At 43.5% G+C, this 12,716-nt stretch overlaps 1 protein-coding gene across 1 annotated transcript; it reads left to right on the top strand.

Moving 5' to 3' along the window:
- The first annotated feature begins 5,910 nt into the window (after positions 1-5,910).
- On the top strand, positions 5,911-6,468 carry LOC138357293 (ubiquitin conjugation factor E4 A-like). Its single transcript, XM_069313975.1, has one exon. The coding sequence runs from the start codon at positions 5,911-5,913 to the stop codon at positions 6,466-6,468; it is 558 nt and encodes a 185-aa protein (XP_069170076.1).
- The last annotated feature ends 6,248 nt before the right edge of the window (positions 6,469-12,716 follow it).

Raw genomic sequence — 12,716 nt, 5'->3', positions numbered from 1 at the left:
GCAGTTTGAAATTCGGACTTTTTATACCAAAAATCTGCCAATTAATGAAAGCGGCAGTGGGTCGCATTTAGCCCAAACCCCGCTTCAGTTTTCAAAATATCGCAAACATCCCAAATTTGATACCTGAGCCATATTTTGGACCCAAATTCTGGCTCTCTGCACCTATTCACAGTTTGAAATTCCGACTTTTTATACCAAAAATCTGCCAATTACTGAAAGCGGCGGTGGGTCACATTTTTCCCAAACCCCACTGCAGTTTTCAAAATATCCCAAACATCCAAAATTCGATACCTGAGCCATATTTTGGACCCAAATTCTGGCTCTCTGCACCTATTCGCAGTTAGAAATTCCGAATTTTTATACAAAAAATCTGCCAATTACTGAGAGCGGCGGTGGGTCACATTTTGCCCAACCCCAATGCAGTTTTCAAAATATCCCAAACATCCAAAATTCGATACCTGAGCCATATTTTGGACCCAAATTCTGGCTCTCTGCACCTATTCGCCATTTGAAATTCCGAATTTTTATACCAAAAATCTGACAATTACTGAAAGCGGCGGTGGGTCACATTTTGCCCAAATCCCCCTTCAGTTTTCAAAATATCCCAAACATCCCAAATTCGATACCTGAGCCATATTTTGGACCCAAATTCTGGCTCTCTGCATCTATTCGCAGTTTGAAATTCCGACTTTTTATACCAAAAATATGCCAATTACTGAAAACAGCGGTGGGTTACATTTTGCCCAAACCCCCCTGCAGTTCTCAAAATATCCCAAACAACCCAAATTCGATACCTGAGCCATATTTTAGACCCAAATTCTGGCTCTCTGCATCTATTCGCAGTTTGAAATTCGGACTTTTTATACCAAAAATCTGCCAATTAATGAAAGCGGCAGTGGGTCGCATTTAGCCCAAACCCCGCTTCAGTTTTCAAAATATCGCAAACATCCCAAATTTGATACCTGAGCCATATTTTGGACCCAAATTCTGGCTCTCTGCAGTTATTCGCAGTTTAAAATTCCGACTTTTTATACCAAAAATTTGCCAATTAATGAAAGCGGCGCTGGGTCACATTTTGCCCAAACCCCCCCTGCAGTTTTCAAAATATCCCAAACATCCCAAATTCGATACCTGAGCCATATTTTGGACCCAAATTCTGGCTCTCTGCACCTATTCGCAGTTTGAAATTCCGAATTTTTATACCAAAAATATGCCAATTACTGAAAGCGGCTGTGGGTCAAATTTTGCCCAAACCCCCCCACCTACAGTTTTCCAAATATCCCAAACCCCCCCTACAGTTTTCCAAATCTCCCAAACATCCCAAATTCGATACCTGAGCCATATTTAGGACCCAAATTCTGGCTGTCTGCACCTATTCGCAGTTTGAAATTCCGAATTTTTATACAAAAAATATGCCAATTACTGAAAGCGGCAGTGGGTCACATTTTGCCCAAACCCCCCTGCAGTTCTCAAAATATCCAAAACATCCGAAATTCGATACCTTAGCCATATTTTGGACCCAAATTCTGGCTCTCTGCACCTATTCGCAGTTTTAAATTCCGACTTTTTATACCAAAAATAGGCCAATTACTGAACGCCGCCGTGGGTCACATTTTGCCCAAACCCCCCTGCAGTTTTCAAAATATCCCAAACATCCCAAATTCGATACCTAGGCCTTATTTTGGACCCAAATTCTGGCTCTCTGCATCTATTCGCAGTTTGAAATTCCGAATTCTTATACCAAAAATCTGCCAATTACTGAAAGCGGCGGTGGGTCACATTTTGCCCAAACCCCCCTGCAGTTTTCAAAATATCCCAAACATCCCAAATTCGATACCTGAGCCATATTTTGGACCAAAATTCTGGCTCTCTGCACCTATTCGCCGTTTTAAATTCCGACTTTTTATACAAAAAATCTGCCAATTTCTGAGAGCGTCTATGCGTCACATTTTGCCCAAACCCCCTTGCAGTTTTCAAAATATCCCAATCATCCCAAATTTGATACCTGATCCATATTTTGGACCCAAATTCTGGCTCTCTGCACGTCTTCGCAGTTTGAAATTCCGAATTTTTATACCAAAAATATGCCAATTACTGAAAGCAGTGGTGGGTCACATTTTGCCTAAACCCCCCTGCAGTTTTCAAAATATCCCAAACATCCCAAATTCGATACCTGAGCCATATTTTGGACCCCAATTCTGGCTCTCTGCACCTATTCGCCATTTGAAATTCCGACTTTTTATACAAAAATTCTGCCAATTACTGAAAGCAGCGGTAGGTCACATTTTGCCCAAACCCACCTACAGATTTCAAAATATCTCAAACATCACAAATTCGATACCTGAGCCATATTTTGGACGCAAATTCTGGCTCTCTGCACCTATTCGCAGTTTGAAATTCCGACTTTTTATACCAAAAATCTGCCAATTACTGAAAGCGGCGGTGGGTCACATTTTGCCCAAACCCCCATGCAGTTTTCAAAATATCCCTAACATTCCAAATTCGATACCTGAGCCCATATTTTGGACCCAAATTCTGGCTCTCTGCACCTATTCGCAGTTTGAAATTCCGACTTTTTATACCAAAAATCTGCCAATTACTGAGAGCGGCGGTGGGTCACATTTTGCCCAAACCCCCCTGCAGTTTTCAAAACATCCCAAACATCCAAAATTCAATACCTGGTCATATTTTGGACCCAAATTCTGGCTCTCTGCACCTATTCGCCATTTGAAATTCCGAATTTTATACAAAAAATCTGCCAATTACTGAAAGCGGCGGTGGGTCACATTTTGCCCAAACCCCCATGCAGTTTTCAAAATATCCCAAACTTCCCAAATTCGATACCTGAGCCATATTTTGGACCCAAATTCTGGCTCTCTGCACCTATTCGCAGGTTGAAATTCCGAATTTTTATACCAAAAATCTGCCAATTACTGAGAGCGGCGGTGGTTCACATTTTGCCCAAACCCCCCTGTAGTTTTCAAAATATCCCGAACATCCCAAATTCGATACCCGAGCAATATTTTGGACCCAAATTCTGGCTCTCTGCACCTATTCGCAGTTTGAAACTCCTAATTTTTATACCAAAAATATGCCAATTACTGAAAGAGGCTGTTTGTCACATTTTGCCTAAACCCCCCGGCCGTTTTCAAAATATCCCAAACAACTCAAATTCGATACCTGATCCATATTTTGGACCCAAATTCTGGCTCTCTGCACCTATTCGCCATTTGAAATTCCGACTTTTTATACCAAAAATCTGCCAATTACTGAAAGCGGCGGTGGGTCACATTTTGCCCAAACCCCCATGCAGTTTTCAAAATATCCCAAACATTCCAAATTCGATACCTGAGCCATATTTTGGACCCAAATTCTGGCTCTCTGCACCTATTCGCCATTTGAAATTCCGAATTTTATACAAAAAATCTGCCAATTACTGAAAGCGGCGGTGGGTCACATTTTGCACAAACCCCCATGCAGTTTTCAAAATATCCCAAACTTCCCAAAATCGATACCTGAGACATATTTTGGACCCAAATTCTGGCTCTCTGCACCTATTCGCAGTTTGAAATTCGGACTTTTTATACCAAAAATTTGCCAATTAATGAAATCGGCGCTGCGTCACATTTTGCCCAAACCCCCCTGCAGTTCTCAAAATATCCCAAACATCCCAAATTCGATACCTGATCCATATTTTGGACTCAAATTCTGGCTCTCTGCATCTATTCGCAGTTTGAAATTCGGACTTTTTATACCAAAAATCTGCCAATTAATGAAAGCAGCGGTGGGTCACATTTTGCCCAAACCCCCTTCAGTTTTCAAAATATCCCAAACATCCCAAATTCGATACCTGAGCCATATTTTGGACCCAAATTCTGGCTCTCTGCACCTATTCGCAGTTTGAAATTCCGACTTTTTATACCCAAAATATGTCAATTACTGAAAACAGCGGTGGGTCACATTTTGCCCAAACCCCCCTGCAGTTCTCAAAATATCCCAAACATCCCAAATTCGATACCAGAGCCATATTTTGGACCCAAATTCTGGCTCTCGGCATCTATTCGCAGTTTGAAATTCGGACTTTTTATACCAAAAATCTGCCAATTAATGAAAGCGGCAGTGGGTCACATTTTTCCCAAACCCCCCTTCAGTTTTCAAAATATCCCAAACATCCCAAATTCGATACCTGAGCCATATTTTGGACCCAAATTCTGGCTCTCTGCACCTTTTCGCAGTTTGAAATTCGGAATTTTTATACCAAAAATTTGCCAATTAATGAAAGCGGCGCTGGGTCACATTTTGCCCAAACCCCCCCCTGCAGTTTTCAAAATATCCCATACATCCCAAATTCGATACCTGAGCCATATTTTGGACCCAAATTCTGGCTCTCTGCACCTATTCGCAGTTTGAAATTCCTAATTTTTATACCAAAAATATGCCAATTACTGAAAGAGGCTGTGTGTCACATTTTGCCTAAACCCCCCGGCCGTTTGTGGAACCAATTACCGCGTAACGTGCTGTAGGTGGGGTCCCTCGATTGTTTCAAGCGCGGGTTGGACAAGTATATGGTGGGATTGGGTGGTTATAAATAGGAGCTGCCTCGTATGGGCCAATAGGCCTTCTGCAGTTGCCTTTGTTCTTATGTTCTTAAGTTCGCACCCCTATACGCAGGTGTCTTTAGTAGCAAAGCTAACTACACACAGTGACACCACATGAATATTTAACTGTCACTCTAAAAGATTAAATTGCTTTAACCGAAATTGAACCATCGTCAAGCTGGTGTCCGTGCACCTCACTCAGGCCCTCACCTCTCCTCTACCCTCTACAACTATATATTACCTCATAGTTGTCTTGATCAGTACGGGAGACATCTCCCGTCACGCAGTGTGCAGTCGCACCTCCACAGATCTCCAGTATCATCTATTGATACTGAAAATGGCTCAAAAGGGCCACCACTTATGGGCTATTCATGCCCAAGCCACCTTTTGGGTGGCTTAATCTTCTCTCTCTCTCTTGATCAGTTATTCACCCTTTTGGTTGGGCATTAGAACATTTCTTTATTACTTGTCGGTTCTGAGACAATGGATACTATCAAATATTCTCCCATGGATCGCGATATTTCTTTTCCAAAACTCCCACAATTTCTCATATCTATGGTTTGGAACTTCCCTTCATTAAATGATCCATACGAAATTCTAAGAACATAAGAGCAGTAAAATTGTCATGGGAAAATCTTCATAATTTTATTACGAATGAGAGAGGTTTAGTGAGTTTATTTGACAGTAAAATCCAGCTTGGAGTTTTATGGATCTTAACTCTCTCCACGCATATGACGATGTTGGTTAGGATAACAGGACAATGGGAGGACGTTATCTGGGAAATTATTAATCTAGCAAATACCTGGGCGACAAACAACAACTTAAATTTTGCCTCACTCGAGTCTACTGCCTTGAAATCCTTAGTACTCGCTATGTTCTGCGACCATGAAGCCTGCCCCAACCCGCACCTGCGGCTAGAACTGCTGCATTTGATCGGGATGTGGCCAGAAACGTACCTTCAGGATGCCGCCTCGGGTATGCAGGCAGCTGCAGGGTTGGTCAACCCTGTTCACTACATAACTCTGGACCATCTGATGTCCGGTTACTTACATGCGAGTCTCTTTGATCCTCTCAAGAGTGTGTTAGATAGCCTTAAAAATGGGGACACCTAGATGGTGTCGCTGCTGCTGCTGTGGATCAGGTAAGGAAACTTAAGATTGGAACAGAGGCATACTTTTTCAACCATCTGGTCCACCTTTTAAAGCAAATGGTGGAGGCTACTCTAGCGGAATATCGAGCTGGAATAAACAAAATGTGCTCCTGTATTGAAGGGAATTTATGCACGTTCAACGAAATTTCGCATATCTATAAGATGTTGGTTGACACAACTCCCACAGCCTATGGGGTTCCCGGACATGCTAAAGTCGCTGCAGAGTTCCTGGTTACTCTCACAGACTCTGCAGTTATGGTGTGCTCTGCATTACAGCTCAAGGACAGTAAACGTTCCAAGTATTCCAAAGAACTCGTCGCTGATTTAGGTGATATTTACCAAAAAATATCTGTAGAGGAAAGATATACATATGTTTTCCAGATTCTAAAACGTGACCATGCACAGCAGTTCTCTCACCTTAGTAAACAGACAACAGATTTCTGCTTTTTCCATTATTTGTCAGTATCGCGTCAGGAATCCTCGGAAGCAGTCCCTGAGGAGTTTGTAGACAGCGTGACGCAGGTGGTGATGGAGGCGCCGGTGTTGCTGCTGTCGTCCAAGATGGTGATAGACGAGTCGACGCTGGTCCGCCTACTGCTGGAGTCGGCCTCCGACCTCTTCACGCGCCACCCTCATGTCCACGGCTCCTTCAGTCGTCTGCCCCACCTCCAGGCTGACATTCTGGCCTGGAAAAACACTCGCAGGGCTCTGCCACAATGAGTGTACATTTACGACAACCACAATATGATAATTTATGGCAACAATGACACTTGCTATTTCGGCAACAGAGATAGCTGCAGGAAATTTGATTTAGACCAAACCACACGGATGGAGAAGCGCCTCCAACATTGCCGCTTCTGCATCGTGTGAGTTAAGGTTTCGTCATCATTATATGTTATATACTCACGCATTTTTTATACTGTAAATTTAATGACTTTAATCAATAAAACATGAAATGGACAACCCACAGATTACCTTATTTAACCTATTTAACACAAACTTATGAATATCCAAGTGAAGAAATGTGCAAAATGGAGAAGTATGATTGTTGATTTATGAAACTTGTGTCGTTGAATTACTTCAAACGCAGGATAGACATAATTTCTTCTTAAATAGATGTAATTTGGAATTCCTACTTAATTGACCTAAACCAAAGCATTGTTCTGCATGTTGTTACAAAACTGTTAGAACTCAGATCCCTGATTGATTGGTAGAGATTAACCCACACAAAAGGTGGCACGGGAATTAATAACCCGTTTGGGTAGGTAGGCTCTCTGAAGCTATTACCATTATCAATAGCTGATACTAATGTCAATATCAATTGCTTATACTGGAGAGCTGTAGATGGATGGGATCTTCATGGTCGCTTGCAATTTATGGCCCGCAGGATGCAGTTTTGTGCAAAGCAACGCTTTATATCTGAACAGAGGAATCTCGGTTGCTCTGTTCATTATTTCATGGGGTGGCCGTGGACATATAAAACAAATACCTTTGTTTTGCAGATATTTGTTGAAATTGAATATTTATTGATGCAGTTTGAACTGCAGAAAGCCTATTGCCCAATACGAGGCACCTCCTATTTTTAACCACCCAATCCCACTCATATACATTTCCAATCCATGTTTGAAACAATCGAGGGTAACCTCAACCAAGTTACGCGGTAATTTTAGATGAAGAGTCCCAAAAACGTGACAGAAATAGTAGAAGTTTATTTCTTAGACTTCTACTGTTAGTGTAATATACCCTAAGTGAATTGTTATTTTGAGGCCCTTCATTTTCCTTGATCATTTTGCCAATTTCTTTCTCCCTCAAACACGCTTTTATTACCTCCTTCCTCCAAATCAATTCCCATTCCACTATCTACAAACAGTTTAAACCCAAACAAACACCTCTATCCACTTGTTTTGCAGATATTTGTTGAAATTGAATATTTATTGATGCAGTTTGAACTGCAGAAAGCCTATTGCCCAGTACGAGGCACCTCCTATTTTTAACCACCCAATCCCACTCATATACATTTCCAATCCATGTTTGAAACAATCGAGGGTAACCTCAACCAAGTTACGCGGTAACTTTAGATGAAGAGTCCCAAAAACGTGACAGAAATAGTAGAAGTTTATTTCTTAGACTTCTACTGTTAGTGTAATATACCCTAAGTGAATTGTTATTTTGAGGCCCTTCATTTTCCTTGATCATTTTGCCAATTTCTTTCTCCCTCAAACACACTTTTATTACCTCCTTCCTCCAAATCAATTCCCATTCCACTATCTACAAACAGTTTAAACCCAAACAAACACCTCTATCCACTGGTTCCAACGAGTTCCCAACAGCAACAACTCCAGCCCTCGATAGAGGGTCCTTCGATTGTTTCAAGCGTGGGTTCGGACATGTATATGAGTGGGATTGGGTGGTTATAAAGAGCAGCTGCCTCGTATAGGCCAATAGCGCTGCCTCGTATGGGCCAATAGCCGCTGCCTCGTATGGGCCACTAGCAGCTGCCCACCTCAACCAAGTTAAGCTGTAATTTTAGATGAAGAGTCCCAAAAACGTGACAGAAATATTTTGACCTACATATCACACACAAGAAATCGTCGTCCCTTCACTTTCTAGTGTGTGGTCTGGTGGTCGATTGGTTAAGGGATCCTGTACTCAAGCAGAGTGCTCCTAGTAGTAAGGGTTCGAGTCACTTCTGGGGTGTGAGTTTTCAGTTGCATATAGTCCTGGGACCATTCAAATTAAAGTCACCAATGACATAAATACTGTTAGATCTAGATGCTCTAGATATTTCATCCCATAGATGCTTTGCTTCCATTCTGTCTAAATTTGGTGACCTATGTATAACTCCTAATATACTAATATTTGCTTTTTCGTTTAATTCTATCCAAATAGTTTCTGTGTGTGGCTCAGAATTGATTCCCTCTTTGAGACTACATTTCAAATTGTCCCTAACGTATATCGCTACTCCCCCTCCTCGTTTAATACATCAATCTGTGTGAAATAGTTTAAATCCATTAATTTGATATTCACCTAAATGTTCTCTATTTTCTACATTCATCCACGTTTCGGTAAGCGCGATAATATCTATTTTTTTCTGTGCAGAAAAGAGCATTTAATTTCTTTACTTTATTTCTTAGACTTCTACTGTTAGTGTAATATACCCTAAGTGAGTTAAAAAAATAGAAGCTCATGGTATTTGTGGAACCAATTACCACGTAACTTGGTGGAGGTGGGGTCCCTCGATTGTTTCAAGCATGGGTTGGACATGTATATGAGTGGGATTGGGTGGTTATAAATAGGAGCTACCTCGTATGGGCCAACGGGCCTTCTGCAGTTGCCTTTGTTCTTATGTATTGGGGGTGCTATATTAAGTTGGATTAGGGCATGGCTATTCCAAAGGAAACAGAGACTTAGTATAAACGGGGTTAAGTCAGATTGGGATAATGTCGTTAGTGGAGTACCTCAGGGCTCTGTCCTGGGACCTCTGTTGTTTATATTATATATAAATGATTTAGATTCAGGTTTGAGTAGCAACATCTGCAAATTTGCAGATGATACCAAAATCGGTAGGGAAATCAACACCAAAGAAGACTCGCTATCACTTCAAGTTGATCTAAATAGGGTTTTAGAATGGTCAATAGATTGGCAGATGCAGTTTAATGCTGATAAATGTAGAGTTTTGAGGCTAGGTAATGATGATAGACTTACAAGATACGAGCACGATGGTGTTGAGATTGCGAAATGGATCTGGGAGTTTTGATTAATAAGAATTTAAAACAAAAAGATCAATGCATGAATGTTCGTAATAAGGCGAATAGGACACTGGGATTTATTAATCAAAGCATTAGTAACTAGACACCTGGTGTGGTTTTTCAGCTATATCTTGCTCTAGTTAGGCCCCATTTAGATTATGCAGTTCAGTTTTGGTCGCCGTACTATAGAATGGATATAAATTCACTTGAACGTGTCCAGCGTAGGTTGACTAAGTTAATTCCCCAAATTAGAAATCTTTCATATGCAGAAAGATTAACAAAGCTTAAATTGCATTCATTGGAAAGGTGAAGAGTTAGGGGGTGACATGATAGAGGTTTACAAGTGGGTGAATGGACATATCAAAGGGGATATTAATAGGGTATTAAACGTATCAACTCAAGACAGAACACGAAACAATGGGCGTAAATTGCATAAGTTTAGATTTAGGAAAGACTTGGGTAAATACTGGTTCAGTAACAGGGTTGTTGATTTGTGGAACCAATTGCCGCGTAACATTGTGGAGGTGGGGTCCCTCGATTGTTTCAAGCATGGGTTGGACATGTATATGAGTGGGATTGGGTGGTTATAAATAGGAGCTGCCTCGTATGGGCCAACAGGCCTTCTGCAGTTGCCTTTGTTCTTATGTAGGAGTTTATAGACAGCGTTACGCGATGGAGGCGCTGGTGTTACTGCTCTCGTCCAAGATGGTGATAGATGAGTCGACGCTGGTTCGCCTATGTTACGGCCCACTCGGGACGCAACGGGGTCCTTACTCTGATGTTGTTAGAGGAAGTTGTATCCGACCCCAAGCCAGTAGTGGCTTTCAAGGGATGTGATCCGTGACGCAAGTAACTTAAAGGGGGTAGGGAAAGAAAGTTAAGAACTTAAGACTATAATTATTCCCATCACCAAATAAATAGTATATAAAAGTGCACAGGGGGAGGGGTATTAACACTGTACAGGGGAAAATACACAATTGTTGTCTTCTGCTGAAGACTCTGGTGCAAAACTCTCGGAGCTGAGTCCTCGGTGCTTCTTCGTGGCCTCACAACGAATTCTTCTGAGAAGTTGAGCCTACCCTGGCCACAGGTCAGCCAAAATACAGGTCCACTGGGGGCACCGCCGTGGAGGCCGTCAACCACAAATCCAGCCGGTCTGCTGGCAGGTTCCGGACCCTCAACACTGGTCAGGCCACTCCACGAACGATATTAGGGTAACGCCCTAGACAGGAGTCTCGTGTGATATCACAAATCACTCTCCTGTCCTCAATACCCCAGTGGATGATCGTCTCCAACAGTCGGTCCCGGGTAATCCTTCTACTGCCACTCCACTGGCAGGGTAACACACCACAGTGTTCTTCCGTGGGGACAACTTCACAACTGCTGCAGCATAGCACAAGGTATGGAGACGGCTGCCTTGGGTAGACTCACTCAACTTCCATCACAGCTGTCCCAGGTCGACTCTGTAAGCAGACACGTCATCAATAACAGGGACACTAAAACACCTCACTTACAGGCTCAGACACAAACGCCCGACATATCCACTCCATAGATGGCGTTGTAGTCTGAACACCACCTCACCAGAGGTCAGCGGCGGCGGTGTTGAGTGCTGAATGGGACTGGAAACTGGTCCTCGTAGCTAGTACACGTCGTCCCCACCAGGTGTCGTCGTCCTTTTGGAGGGGGTTTCGGGAGCTGACCCACACATGGCGCGGTCGTCACTGCTCCGTGCTCGGACGCTGGATCCGGGTTCGTAACACCTCCCCACCAAAAAGAATTTGGTTTGGGATTCTATAAAAAGAGACACAAACCAAATTAGTACGGCGACACATCTCCAATTGGACTCACAATTACTGTAAACTGGCACGGCGAGGCTGTCTCGTCCACAGAACTGTCCTACTGGGCACTTCCGGCACAACAGGAACTTGCAGATAGAAGGCAATGACCTGCCTGGCGTAATCTTCCACATCTCCACTGCGATGTCAAGCAGGGGCATCATCTCACATCTCTCAAGTAAGGATCGGTGTGGACACGATGAGGGGCGACTCGACACTTCCCTGTGTCGTGGCACCGATGATGGCTGGTCACAGACGGCATTTCTGGTGCCGGTCCGGTAGTCCTACAGGGAGACAGGAACCTGGAATACAGGGGTCTGATAATTCAGAGTGACAGCGACATTGGGCAAGGCAGTACTTACTACATACTCGTCTACTAGACCCGCACCTAGTTCCAACAGGGCTGCTTGCACACAGAAGATGGCATTCGCTCTGCCACCGTCAGGTCGACCAACGTTCCGCATAACGCTGCATTGAGGCTCAGCAATCACGCGGGGGGTGTCAACCTGCCGGAAACAGTCACTCATAATATCACATGTCGTACCTCCTGTTTCAACCATCACCTTCCAGGTCCCTTCTTCAACTGCAACACTTGCAGTGCAAATCTCTAATCCCTGGGAACTCTTCACGATGTTCACGGGAGCCATCATCCTTTGGGTCGTCCACTGATCCTTACTGAGAACACAGAGAACACTCACGAGAATAAAACAAAATACTGCTAGGAAACATTTGGTCACCTGAGGGATAAGCTTCCTGAGCTTGAAATGTCCATAGCCGGCTACATCCATTAGCCTGGTTTGGACCAAAGAGGACACTAGACCTTTCGCACACACCTCACATACCTCTGACGTCTGGGGAATCTCTGGCCGGTTCAATGAATGCTGTACCTTGCCATACCGCAAGTACACATCCGCCTTCGCTCCAGACTCGTTGGTATCCGTGGGTGCCTGCACACAAGGCCTCTCTTCTTGCCCAGTTACCTCTGCTATCGTAACCTCATGTTCCTTACTGGGAGAAGAATCAGGAGACACTGCTAGGATGCTGTCGATCTGCGGGTGAGAGGACAAATTAAACCTGTTTGAATCCGGGTCTGCCTTTACCTGGACATTACCACTGCCTGTTACCTCAGACCTTGCTGTTCTGGCTGACTCGTCCACGACCTTGGGATGATTGGTGCTCCAATCCGATACCAAGTCGTTGGCTAGTACCACGTCAATCCCAGCCACAGGGAGGGTATCGACTACTGCCAACGCACACGTGCCGCTGAAGTAAGGCGAGTCGAGATGTACCGTCACTAAGGGGGCGATGTACTGCGTCCTAGGAAACCCAACCAGGACAACCTTTTGTCTCCCATCCACACTTACTCCCTCGGGTAACGAGCTCT

The sequence above is a fragment of the Procambarus clarkii genome, chromosome 77 (genome assembly GCF_040958095.1).
Source record: "Procambarus clarkii isolate CNS0578487 chromosome 77, FALCON_Pclarkii_2.0, whole genome shotgun sequence".
Classification (NCBI taxonomy): Eukaryota; Metazoa; Arthropoda; class Malacostraca; order Decapoda; family Cambaridae; genus Procambarus; species Procambarus clarkii.
The sequence above is the reverse complement of the archived record's forward strand: the minus strand, read 5'-3'. Positions and strand labels throughout refer to the sequence as shown.

Excerpts from the sequence above, each read along its gene's own strand:
- LOC138357293 (XM_069313975.1), top strand. The coding sequence starts at position 5,911 with ATGTTGGTTGACACAACTCCCACAGCCTATGGGGTTCCCGGACATGCT.